At 40.3% G+C, this 13,806-nt stretch overlaps 1 protein-coding gene across 3 annotated transcripts in view; it reads right to left on the bottom strand.

The window, feature by feature from the left end:
- The window catches only part of BRCA2 (BRCA2 DNA repair associated), an 86,963-nt gene extending 75,919 nt beyond the window's left edge, over positions 1–11,044 (bottom strand). For all 3 annotated transcript variants that reach the window (XM_007960072.3, XM_073013249.1, XM_007960073.3), the window contains exons 1-5: positions 10,833–11,044; positions 9,974–10,080; positions 7,173–7,421; positions 1,024–1,132; positions 57–106 (exon numbers count right to left, since the gene is read on the bottom strand). In XM_007960072.3, coding sequence (XP_007958263.3) covers positions 57–106; positions 1,024–1,132; positions 7,173–7,421; positions 9,974–10,040 — 475 coding nt within the window. In that variant the 5' untranslated portion in view covers positions 10,041–10,080; positions 10,833–11,044. The remainder of the gene's footprint in view (positions 1–56; positions 107–1,023; positions 1,133–7,172; positions 7,422–9,973; positions 10,081–10,832) is intronic.
- Between the last annotated feature and the right edge of the window lie 2,762 nt (positions 11,045–13,806).

Raw genomic sequence — 13,806 nt, 5'->3', positions numbered from 1 at the left:
AATTTTATTAACATTTCTAGTATTCTAAGAATAAAAAGCATTGTTTTTAATCATACCTGACTTATCTCTTTGTGGTGTTACATGCGTACACTGTAGAACAACAGGACTAAAATAAAACAAAGCAAATTCCTTAGGTTATTTTAAAAAAACTGGCAAAAACTAGTTTATCTTATTTTTAAAAGAAGATTCTCATTCATATAAATTGTTGGAATAGTACTTTTAGATATTTTATATTACTTTTTAAAAAGTAAATCTCTCATGAAGCATTAAGTAATCACCAAGTGATGTTTAAAATGCCAACATATATACTCTCACAAATTTCAGCTGCTGGAAATTGCATATTTTAAACTCAAAACTTTGGTAAAGTAGGCCGGGCACAGTGGCTCACGCCTGTAATCCCAGCACTTTCAGAGGCCAAGGTGGGTGGATCACGAGGTCAGGAGATCGAGACCATCCTGGCTAACATGGTGAAACCCCATCTCTACTAAAAACACAAAAAATTAGCCAGGCGTGGTGGCAGGCACCTGTGGTCCCAGCTACTTGGGAGGCTGAGGCAGGAGAATGACGTGAACCCGGGAGGCAGAGCTTGCAGTGAGCAGAGATAGCACCACTGCACTCCACCCTGGGTGACAGAGACAGACTCTGTCTCCAAAAAAAAAAAAAAAAAAAATTGTAAAGTAAATCATATTCTCTCCAAAGATGAAAAGTACACAATTTATTTTAAATTGATAATTCAAGGATGGACTTACTGCTTTTCACAACTGTTATTTTTGTTACTTAAAAAAATCACGGAATATACAGAAAACCAGCCAACTCAACATCACAAGAACAACAACTTGCATGTTTCTAACGTAAAAATTATTCTATTAAAAGACTCAACCTAAAAGATTATTTTAAAATATAAGATCTTCCACCAGGCTCTTAGCCAAAATATTAGCATAAAAATCAGATTCATCTTCATAAAACAAATTTATGTAGGGAAATGTTACATTTAAATATTTTAATATAATCGCTGCATCATACCTTTCACTAAGACAGGAATTTAGAAGTGGACAGGTCACATCATCTGCTTGATGCATTTCAGCTTTCACTATGCGAAGACTTTTATGTCTACTACTGGGAACATTCCTTCCTGAAACAGTACAATAATTCAGTGAGAATGTATATACTCTGTATTATAAATCTTCATTCTTTGGAAGTGTTTAAAAACAAAAAGTCTTATCTATACTGGGAAGAAGAACGTACAGGGAGTTGTCAGAAGAGGTTTTTCCGTTTGCTGATTAACCCCCAAAAAGAATGTCCCAAGCACAGTGGTTTATAATCCCAGGGCTGGCCGGGCACAGTGGCTCACGCCTGTAATCCCAGCACTTTGGGAGGCTGAGACAGGTGGATCATGAGGTCAGGAGATCGAGACCATCCAGGCTAACATGGTGAAACCCCGTCTCCACTGAAAATACAAAAAAATTAGCCAGGCGGGGTGGTGGGCACCTGTAGTCCCAGCTACTTGGGAGGCTGAGGCAGGAGAAAGGCATGAACCCGGGAGGTGGAGCTTGCAGTGAGCCGAGATAGCGCCACTGCACTCCAGCCTGGATGACAGAGGAAGACTCTGTCTCAAAATCATCATCATCATCATCATCATCATCATCATCATGATCATCATCATCATCTTCCCAGGGCTTTCAGAGACTGAGGTGGGAGGAATGCTTGAAGCAGGAGTTCAACACTGAACCCAGGAGCTTGAGCTATGGTGCATGCCACTGTAATCCAGCCTGGGAAAAAAGCAACATCTCATCTCTTTAAACAAAAAAAGAAAGAAAGAGAAAAAAGGAATAAGGGAAAAGACATTTACTGAAAGCCTACCAATGTATCAGATCTGACCATATCATTTCTGCTAAAAACCTTTTAAGATCCTACTTTTCAAGATCAAGTCAAACTCCATAGTATCAAGGCCTTTCACAATTTACTTATTTTCTTCATTTTTAATTTTTGTAGGTACATAAGAAATACATATATTTATGTGACAATTTACTTCTTAATTTTTATGATGCCATTCTTTTACGGTCTTTTTATCCATACGCAACCATGTGCATATCCTGAAAGAATGTTTTCTTTAATCTCTAGGACTTTGTACAAGCTGTTTCCCCTTCTTTGTTTCTCTTGACCTGGAACAACTCTTTCAGGCTTCCATTTAGAAACTACCTCCTCCAGAAAGCTTTAGTGATCCCTAAGGTAGGATTAAGTGTTTGTCCCTCCTGCGTGTTCCCTGAAGAGTTTATCATACACTGTTCTTTTCCCCGCTATTAGGCTGTGAGCAATCTGAGGCAGAGATTTTGTCATTTATCACTGTATCCCTAGCAACTAAAAAATGTCTGATATGTTAGTTACTCCTGAAATATTGACTGGAAGAATAAATTGGATATAATTAGACAAAGTGAGTTGCAGACAGTAATACATAATTTCTATTCTTATTGAACACATCTATTTTCTAAGAAAATAATGTTCAGAGTTTCTAAAGCTATAGGTGAAATCCAATTTACAGTTTTTCAATACTTCTATTTTCTGTATTAAAGTACATTATATTTGACTCTCCAGGGCATTAAGTACTTATACGCTTCCAATAGTTGAAGGTAACTACAAATTTGGCACTTGAGGCACTTATTATTACTCTTAGAAAATAGTTGCTTTGGTTGGTCCTATAACCTCTAACTTAGCTTTTGAGAAAAATAAGCTCTATCAATGTTACTAAAATAACGTGAAGACCAAATATAAAACTATTTGCAGCAGCATAAATGTCTCATTATATTCTCATTTTTCAAGTTAACATGGACTAGACATAATCATTAATAAAGCAAATGTATGTGTAATTTAAAAACCCCACTTCAACAAAATATCCCACGTCCTTCTCTAATGAGATTTTTAATTAAAGATACTAAAAAGTAGCTAATTCTTGAAAGGAAATTGACTTTAAAAAATAAAACAAACAATGAGATGCCACTACACACTTATTAGAATGGCTAGAATTCAAAACACTGACACACCAAATGCTGGTGAGGATGTGAGCAACAAGAACTCTCATTCACTGCTGGTGGGAATACAAAATGGAACAGCTACTTTGGAAGACAGCTTGTAGTTTCTCATAAAACTAAACATACTCTTACTATATGATCCCACAATCGTGCTCTTTGGTGTGAACCAAAATAAGGTGAAAATATGTTCACACAAAAACCTGTTTGTGAATATTTATACCAGCATTATTCATAATTGCCAAAATTTGGAAGCAGCCAAGATGTCCTTCAATAGATGAATGGATAAACAAGCTGTGGTACATCAATACGATGGAGTATTATTCAGCATGAAATCATTAAAAGACATGGAAGAACTTAAACACATATTGCTGTTGGGAACAGACCCCCAAATCTGGCCATAAACTGGCCCCAAATCTGGCCATAAACAAAATCTCTGCAGCACTGTGACATGTTCCTGATGGCCATGACACCAACGCTGGAAGGTTGTGCATTTACTGGAATGAGGGCAAGGAACACCTGGCCCACCCAGGGCAGAAAACCGCTAAAGGCATTCTTAAACCATAAACAATAGCATGAAAGATCTGTGCCTTAAGGACAAGCTCCTGCTGCAGATAACTAGCCAGACCCATCCCTTTACTTCGGCCCATCCCTTTATTTCCCTAAGGAATACTTTTAGTTAATCTATAATCTATAGAAACAATGCTTATCACTAGCTTGCTGTCAATAAATGTGTAGGTAAATCTGTGTTCAGGCTCTCAGCTCTGAAGGCTGCTGAGACCCCTGATTTCCCACTCCACACTGCTATATTTCTGTGTGTGTGTCTTTAATTCCTCTAGCGCCGCTGAGTTAGGGTCTCTACAATGGAGCCAGTCTCGGCATATTGCTAAGTGAAAGAAGCCAGTCTGAAAATGGTATATTCTGTATGATTCCAACTACATGACATTCTGGAAAAGGCAAAACTACACAGACAGTAAAAAGATCAGTGGCTGCCAGGGGCTCGGGTGGAAGGACGGGTGAGCAAGTGGAACTCAAGAGATTTTTAGGGCAGCAAAACTATTCTGTATAATGCCATAATGGTAGATATATGACATTATACACTTGTCAAAATCCGTAGAACCATACAAAGGGTGAACTCTAATGTCAACTAAGGAGTTCAGTTAATAATAACACATCCATTTTAGTTCAACAATGAAAAGAAACCCTGCTATTTAAAAAAAAAAGTTAAAAAAATGAACTAGGTGAAAAAAAGTTAATTACCAAATAAACATTTCACAAATAACCTGAAGATCTCATTAATAAGCTGAAGAATGGTAAGAGAAATGCATATGATTTAATGCAAAACGAAGGGCTGCTGAGAGGCAGAAACAGCACAATTCCTCATAGAACTTCAGGAATAATTTAAAAATATATATATATTACATGTCAGAACTGAACAAAGCCGGTTGAAAAGCACAGTTTAAGCCTATTACTCTTACTTTTCAATACTGAATCTCAAGTAAACTTAAAAGCAAAAGGTCTCAAGAGACTAGTCAGCAGATTTATGTATTCCAGTCAGCAGATTTATGTATTATAACCTTCAAAAAGTTAACTCCTTTGCAGTGAGTTGAGAGTGGCCTTATTAATTCCTTACTATCCTTCCTTGGTTATAGATCAATTCTAGCAGGTTATGATTAAAAACTTAGCCATTTGACCTTAGGTATATCTTTCAAGATTCAGCAAAAACTGCTTCATGGACCTTTTTCTGACCAACTAGAGAGACGGCTGTTCACTTTTCATGCACTTAGTACATGCTCTTATATCACACTAGTATATTTATTTTTAAGGAGGCAACCAAGATGTGCTTACAAGACTGAGTACTTAGATGTGTTTACAAGACATGCTTACAAGACTGAGTACTTAGAGGTCAAAGGACATCTTATTCACATTGTATCCTTAATGCCGAGCAGGTTGCCAGGCACAAGTAAGTATTTGCTGAATGGATGACTCCCTTATCCATTTCTATGACTGGTTACTACTGTGTTCTAACTATGCTTTGCCCTGTCATTTGTTCCTTTTTTTGAATCCTCCATATCTAGACTACTGTAGAGTCCTATAGTTTTTGTTTTTTTTTTTGAGACAGTCTCGCTCTGTCGCCGAGGCTGGAGTGCAGTGGCGTCATCTCGGCTCACTGCAAGCTCCGCCTCCTGGGTTCACGTCATTCTCCCACCTCGGCCTCCTGAGTAGCTGGGACTACAGGCACCCACCACCACACCTGGCTAATTTTTTGTATTTTTAGTAGAGACGGGGTTTCATCCTGTTAGCCAGGATGGTCTTGATCTCCTGACCTCGTGATCCGCCCGCCTCGGCCTCCCAAATGCTGGGATTACAGGCGCGAGCCACCGCGCCCGGCCAAGTCCTATAGTTTTATCTCCCACATCTACGTTCACTGTTATTACTGTAATTCAGACACTTGTCTCTATCACCTAGACCATTACACATCCCCTAACTGATCTGCCTACCTCCAGCCTTTCTTTTCTATAGGGATCATTCAGGTAGTTTAAAATGTAGACTCATAGGCATCATTTCCAGAAATCATAAATCAAGAGATTCAGAGTGGGGCCTGGAATCTGCCCTTTCAACGAGCACTCTAGAAGATTCTAATGGCACAGGCATGACATTTTGAAAAATGTTATCTCCAAAGACTGCTGTTTGATCATTAGGCTTTCTAAAGCAAATAATACTAATACTCTGCAAATGTTTACTGAATCCTATGTATACTTGGTATCCAATAACATACATGAAAATATTTGCCCATTACCTATATTCTCTTTGTATATGCACTCCCTATTGCCATGAATTTTTTTCAAAGCATTGCTTATGTATGTCTCCTTCACTAGAAGCTCAATGAGAGCAGACAGGAAGTATTTCTCAGAAGCAGAAATAAGCCAAAATCGGAAAGATGAGCACGCAAATTAGCTAGACAAAAAAATAGGGAAGAAGAAGGTAAGTTGTGGGTAGAGGTAACAATATGTATAAAGAGTCAGAGAACATGGTGGTTTTGAAAATGAAAAGAAATTCAGTAGGAATGAATGGTAAATGAAGATAGGTGAGGGGATGAATATGGCAAGCTGAGCCAAGAGTGTAAATCAGGGGCCTGATCACAAAGGAACCTGAAAGTCATATCAAGTTTAGATTTTGCTATAAGGACAAAGGGAGGTGATCAAAGGTTTGACACAATAAGTAGCATGATCAAATTTGCATGTGATTTCTCTGCTCAATAACCAACCAAATAAATTCAATTTCTTTAGCTTGGCATTCAATGCCTGTCTTTAGTCTGCCTTTTTGCCTTGTCTATTGGTCCCTTTCAGACACAAAATAACCAAAGTCAACCTGAATTACTTGCTATTTCCTGAACAAACTACATATTCTTCCTCATGTTGTTCCCTCTGCCTAGAACTTTATCACTCTACCACATCTTCAAATTTCTTAATCTCACCTATCCTTCAAGGTTCAGCTCAAAGGAATAATTGCCTAACTCTGCCCAATACTATTTGCTTTTTCTTCTCAACTATCATTATATTTTTTTATATTTTTCTCTTGGCACATACTACATTCAATCTTACACTAAACTTTATCTGCGTACTCTTTGTTCCCCTTACTACAGATTAATACTCTGAAGAAAAGTGAAAGCTCATTACTTATGTCAAGTAGGTAATAATTATTTGAATGACTGAATGTATAATCTTATCACATAATTGCTTAGAAACATGCAGCACCTATGCCAGGGAAACTCCTCCCAAATCATGATACTTACAGTATATTGGTAAAATAATCTCTGTCCTCTCCGATAGCCTGAAGAAATATAGTTTAACAGCAAAACAAGTCCTAGGTGTTTTTGACAAAAGAAAGACGTAATTCAGCAAATCTCAGTTGGCAAACTTACCAAAGGAGGGATGAAAAAGAACATTTACTAAGTACCTACATTATTTAATTTAATCCAAAGCTATGAGACATTATTGTCATCGTCTCCATTTTTCGAGTGAGGAAAGTGAGGCCAGAGAGATTGATTTGCCCAGCATGATACAATTAATCAATGAGCTAAGATTTTAACACAGGTTTGCCTGAATTCCTATAGTTCTCCCCAGTCTACCATATCGCATTACTTACCTAAGTCTAATCTGAATGTATCTAATTCTTTTACAGGAGATTGGTATAGTGGCAGAGTCAGCCCTTGATCTTTGAATATTATTGGAGTTGAAGCCAGCTGATTATAAGAGGGTTTCCTTTGTGGAGTTTTAAATAGGTTTGGTTCATAATTGTTGTTTTTATGTTCAGAGTCTTCTGCAGGTTCAGAATTATAGGGTGCAGCTTCTGAAGAAAGTTCTTCAAACCAATTAAGACTTATTGGTCCTAAATCTATTTAAAAAAAAAAAAAATCCCACCTTAGTTTTAACCAGTGACAGACAAATTTATGACCCAGAACAGTTAAAGATCGTAATAAGGAAAAAAATGCTTAAGATCTTGACTATGGATTACTTTCGTTAAGGCATATTAATTAAACAAGATCATTAATCCATTCTCTTGCGAATCTATAGAAAGGTGTAACAAGAGTTCACAAAAGTGACAAGATGGCATTTAACTATATTATTAAAAGCTGTATATATTAGTTTTTATTTTCATTTAATTAAATTTTATTTATTTTCTTATTATTCACGGTTCGGAATAAAAAACTATTCACATTAAGAATACATGCCACAGATAAAATCTGGCCAGGTGCGGTGGCTCACACCTGTAATTCCAACACTTTGGGAGGCCAACGTGGGTGGATCACAAGGTCAGAAGATCGAGACCAACCTTGCTAACACATTGAAACTCCGTCTTTACTAAAAATACAAAAAATTAGCCGAGCGTGGTGGCAGGCGCCTGTAGTCCCAGCCATTAGGGAGGCTGAGGCAGGAGAATGGCTTGAACCCGGGAGGCGGAGCTTGTAGTGAGCCGAGATCACGTCACTGCACTCCAGCATGGGCAACAGAGCAACACTCCGTCTCAAAAAAGAAAAAAAAAAAAAGAATACATTCCACAGATAAAATTCAAATAATTCTGAAGAGTACACAAGATGTGGCAAATCTACGGGTATGAGGCACATGTGGACTCTCACATAACATGGGAATTCTCTCTTAAAGGGAAATGACAAATTTGTATTATGAGCTATCCACCCTCTACCATTACAGTTCCAAACTACTTTCATAATAACACTATGGAATCATTTCCCCTTTTCATGATGTTGACATTTGTATCAACAGTGCAAAGATGATGCTGGATAAAACTGCTGGCATATTTGCATGAGTTACGGCAGTGGCACCAAACTAACACTAGTAGTCATTATATTCCTTACTATTGTGTGTCCTTATTAAAAAAAATAATAATGATGCCAGTTTAACATAAGAATGTCCTAATGAAGCAGTAAAAATTAATTTTAAAGCTCAATGCTTTAGCACTTCTTTTAATAATCTGACAAAATAGGAAGCATACATAAAGCATTTCTGCATGTTAAAGTACAATAGCGTCTAGAAAAGCACTCATGTATTGAGCTGTGATCTGAACAAGCAATTTTTTCAATGAAAAGTCATTTTTACTTGAAAGAACGGCTGACAAAATAAGTTATTTCAACTTAAATAATTTGGTAGACATTTTCTCACAAATCAATGAAGTGAGCTTGTTGCTGCAAGGAAATCAGAGTTTCAAATGAAAATTAGAATTTCCAGTGGCTCATTTCTACCCAATCTTAAAAGACTGTTCTGAGATCCATGGTGATGTTAATGGATGTCATTTTTAAAATACTGTTTAATGCAATGTATTAATATTTGGAAACTTTGTATCATTCAGAATGCCACTATCTTCCAAATAATCACTGCACAATGTTGCACCATGGAAAGACCTATGGAATATCTATTAGATCTTTGAAAAATCTATGCAAAGTACAAGGAAAAATACCAAGTAACTGAAGACTATTAAAATATTCCTTTTTTCAACTATCTAGCTGTGTGAGGTTAATTTTTTTCATATACTTCTACCAAAATAACAGATTTGACTCAGATAAGTGAATCCAGCTATCTCTATTTAGCCAGACATTAAAGAGAACTGCAAAAACGTAAAAATTATTCCACTCGTTTTCAAAAAGTTATTTTTCCTAAGAATATTGTGATAATATGCAATGGGTTAGCTTTCATTATTTTCAAGTAAATTAATAACTTTCAGTTCTTAGTTTTTTTTGTTTTTTTTTTTTAAAACAGAGTCACGCTATGTGGCCAGGCTGGAGTGCAGTGGCCAGATCTTGGCTCACTGCAAACTCCGCCTCAGGGGTTCAAGCGATTCTCCTGCCTCTGCCTCTGCCTCTGCCTCCTGAGTAGCTGGGATTACAGGCACGGGCCACCACGCCCAGCAAATTTTTTGTATTTTTAGTAGAGACAGGATTTCACCATGTTGGCCAGGCTGGTCTTGAACTCCTGGCCTCAAGTGATCCGCCCACCTCGGCCTCCCGAAGTGCTGGGATTACAGGCGTGAGCCACCATGCCCGGCCCTAAATTCTTAGTTTTAAATTTCTAATATGGTAAGCTACATAAACAAAAGGACTCCCGGGGTCCTAGATCATTCTTAAGAGTATAAGGAGTACTGAAACCAAAAACTTAGACAACTTCTGCCATAAAGTAACATTAATGCTTCTGATTTATTAGTAATTCTCCCTACTGCTAGTCAAGGGGCCAGTTTCCTCTTTATCCACTAGAGGCTCTATATTTATCATCTCGTTGACCTGCAAACGATGATTATGTTGTTAACTGGATTTATGCATACATAAGGAACAGTTTATGGTTCTAAGCAAAACTGTGACATGTTGGGTTTTTAGCAAGCATTTTTTAGAAAACAATTTCTCGGCGTAATTTATAAAGTTATATAAAAATTTTCAATACCTGCTTTGTTGCAGCGTGTCTTAAAAATTTCAAAAAATGTTGGCCTCTCTTTGGATCCAATAGACATTTTTACCTACAATATTCCTCCAACGCCTGGTAAATTAAGTCTGCAAAACAGAAGACCAAAATGCACTTACACAGGGATGCATTCCTTAATATGTGACCGAGGTAAAAATCAGAAGCGCTGGAAAATTTGTCTGAATTCTAATTCAGTCCCAGCTTCTGGAACGATAACAGCTTACTGTGAGGTTGGGAACATTTTACAGTTGTGCTGTCCAAACAGGTGCCACTAGCCACATGAAGCACTCGAAACGTGGCTAGTGCGACTAGAGAAGAGGGTTTTCATACGATTTAGTTTCAATCACGCTAAGCAGTGACGCGTAGCCAGCGGGGACAGAGGGCTCCTGTTAGAGAACAACGCCCCCTGATAATTCCCGTCAGCATGTCTCCGGAATACAGCGACTACCGGGGGCTTGAGTTGGATGCAGGGTGCCCAGCCGCTGTAAAACACTTCCCTCAAACAGCAATAGTCCGTTAAAGTGATGGTGTTTCCAATTAAAGAAATTTCAGATGGCGATATCTGGGACAGCTGGGAGGGAGGTAAGCCTTTGAGTGCAAGGCGGAGTCCAAAGGCCGGGCTGGAGGCGGGAAATGGAGACCCAGGGAAGGGGCGGGGCTCGAATTTGGCGAAAACTTGCCTTTGGGACAAGGACCTTTCCCTCAGGCATGAGTGGGGGTTGGCAGAGACAAAAGGGCAAGAGGCCGGGGCTGCGACCCGGGGCGTGAGGCGCTCCCCCGCCACGCTGGACTGGGACTGCGGAAAACGCGCCCGTCTCCACCCCCCCCCCCCACCACTAACCCGCTCCAGAGGTGCAGCTCTCTTTTGGCCGGAGTAGACTGACAAAAACCGCGCCGGTCACAAATCTGTCCGCTCAGGCTTCTCCCGGTGGCGACCCACCGCCGCAAAAGAGACCCGAGGCGCAGCAGAGCCACAGCAGTTCCACCTCTGCCGCCTGATTTCAGAAGCTCGCGCCACAAGCCCGCGCTGCCACGTGACGCCGTGACGCGGCACGCAGCACACGCACCACCCGGAAGTCAGGCCTGGCTGGGCCGCGCGGGTGTTTCTCAGTGTGGCGAAAGTTAATTCCTTGTCAGGCGTCACAGCCGTCAGTATCGGACCGAATAAAGTGGGAGCTGGAGTGTGTGTACTCTTCTCGCTGACCCTTAAGAGTCCCAGACCACCCTGCTTGGAGGGGCCGCCCCTATGCCTACTCCAAGTTCTCCATCACTTTCTTTTTGCTCTAGGTCATGTTTGGGTGGGCGCCTTCGGCACACGACCTGGTACCTTTGAAAGACCTTTGTTCTGACCTTAAAAGAGATGTTCTCTCAAGACCTGTTCCCTAAAGCGAGCCAATCTTACAAAAGCTTACAGTGGTCGGTGTGTGGTTGCGGATGACTTCACTTCGTGGTAGTGGGCGGGGCTGTTATTTGAAATCAGATTTTAGTTCCTGTAGCTGTGCTGCTATTGGGTAGCAGGTGTTCAAGACCTCCGAGCTTGAAAAATTGTGAAACCCATCTTAACTCGCTCATGAAGTGTTAGGTACCTCGCTCCGCAGGCCTTGGTAGTATCTTTTGCATTTTTTTTTTTTTTTTTTGAGACGGAGTTTCGCTCTTGCTGCCCAGGCTGGAGTGCAGTGGCGCGATCTCGGCTCACCGCAACTTCCGCCTGTCGGGATCAAGCGATTCTCCTGTCTCAGCCTCCCGAGCAGCTGGGACTACAGGCATGCGCCACCACGCCCGGCTAATTTTGTATTTTTAGTAGAGACAGGGTTTCTCCATGTTGGTCAGGCTGGTCTCGAACTCCCGACCTCAGGTGATCCGCCTGCCTCGGCCTCCCAAACCGCTGGGATTACAGGCGTGAGCTACTGCGCCCGGCCCATCTTTTGGATTCTTAGGATTCGGATCACCTGTCTTCCTCGCAGGCTGAACTGGAAGACCTGACTTGATTTCTGAATTCGTTGGTTCTGTAACATGCCTAATACAAGGCTGAATAGGGTTTGTTGTAAGACCTACAAAGCCTTCAAATGGATTCAGTAAGTGAGAGTTGCTCCTATGGGGGCTTTGCTGCTTCCAGAAGGTGCTTGAGAAGTAAACAGAAGCAACCTTGGATTAGAAAAAGGATGGGCTCCACTTGGTTCCTTAAGACCATTTTAGTTTGATAATCAGTAATCCTTAGCTGTAGCAGGAGGCCTTACTAATGCAGATAGATTCTAAAGCTTTTGCTCTAAGTCTAATTCGCAAAGAAATACGTCTGTGATCCTTACTAATAACAGCTACCACTTACCGAACATTTTATGAGTTAGGCATTCTGCTTTGGGTTTTCAAGCAATACCGTGTTTAATCTTACAATAATCCTATAAATCGGTCAGTATTGTCAGATGAGGATGCTGAATCAAGTAATTAAGTAATGTGCCTGGTAGTAAGGCCCAGGTTTGAATTCTAGTCTGTTTGACTTCACACACTTAACTAACCTGTGATTTATTCACCCTATAAATCAGAACAATTTGCTTTGTCCCCTTTTTTGGGGGGAAGGGTGTCTCACTAGGAGTGGGCTAGTGAGAACCCGTGGCGTTTCACACAAGTCTCAGAAATACATTTTCTCTCATTATATACACCCCCCTATACCTTTATGTTTCTTGTTCTCTTTGTACTGGGGACTTGCCACTCATTAGCTCTACCATAATAGACTTTCTTACTTATTATCTTCTAGTGCAGCTGCTCAATGTACTATTTGTATTCAATTTGCAATATGCTTTAATTTGTATTAAAAATATTATTTCCGGCTGGGCATGGTGGCTTGCGCCTGTAATTACAGCACTTTGGGAGGCTGAGGTGGACAGATCACCTGAGGTCAGGAGTTCAAGACCAACCTGGCCAACATGATGACACCCCATCTCTACTAAAAATACAAAAAATTCACTGGGTGTGATGGCATGTGCCTGTAATCCCAGCTGCTCGGGAGGCTGAGATGGGAGAATCGCTTGAACCCAGGAGGTGGAGATTGCAGTGAGCCGAGATCATGTCACTGCACTCCCGCCTGGGAGACAGAGCGAGGAGACTCCATTTCAAACAAGCAAACAAACAAAAACCCCAAAAACCATTATTTCCTAAAAGTTGTATATATTTAATGTGCACGACATGATATTTTGATATATGTTCATAGTGAGATGATTACTACAGTCAAGCAATTAACATATCCATCTCTTCACATAATTACCTTTATTTTGTGTGCGGTGAGAGGACCTGAAATCTCTCTTTGAAAATTTCCAGTATAAAATACAGTACCATAGTCATTACGCTGTAAATTAGATCTCTAGACTCATTCATTCTACCTAACTGTAACATTTTAGGCTCTGATCAGTCTCTCTCCATCCCTCCCAACTTCCTGTCCCTGGTAACCACCCTTCTACTTTCTGCTTCTATGTATTTGACTTTTTCAGATTCCACATGTCAGTGAGTTTATGCAGTAGTTTTCTATCTGGCTTATTTCACTCAGCATAATGTCCCCCAGTTTCACCCATGTTATTGCAAATGGCAGGATCTCCTGTTTTTGTTTGTTTGTGTTTTGGGATGGAGTCTTGCTCTCTCTCTTGCCCAGACTGGAGTGCAGTGGCGTGATCTCAGCTCACTGCAACCTTCGCCTCCCGGGTTCAGGCAATTCTCCAGCCTCAACCTCCCGAGTAGCTGGGCTTACAGGAGCGTGCCACCACACCCGGCTGATTTTCGTATTTTTATTAGAGGCAGGGTTTCACCATGTTGGCCAGGTTAGTCTC

Source organism: Chlorocebus sabaeus, chromosome 3 (genome assembly GCF_047675955.1).
Source record: "Chlorocebus sabaeus isolate Y175 chromosome 3, mChlSab1.0.hap1, whole genome shotgun sequence".
In the NCBI taxonomy this organism is placed as follows: Eukaryota; Metazoa; Chordata; class Mammalia; order Primates; family Cercopithecidae; genus Chlorocebus; species Chlorocebus sabaeus.
This window is presented reverse-complemented; position numbering and strand designations above follow the sequence as displayed.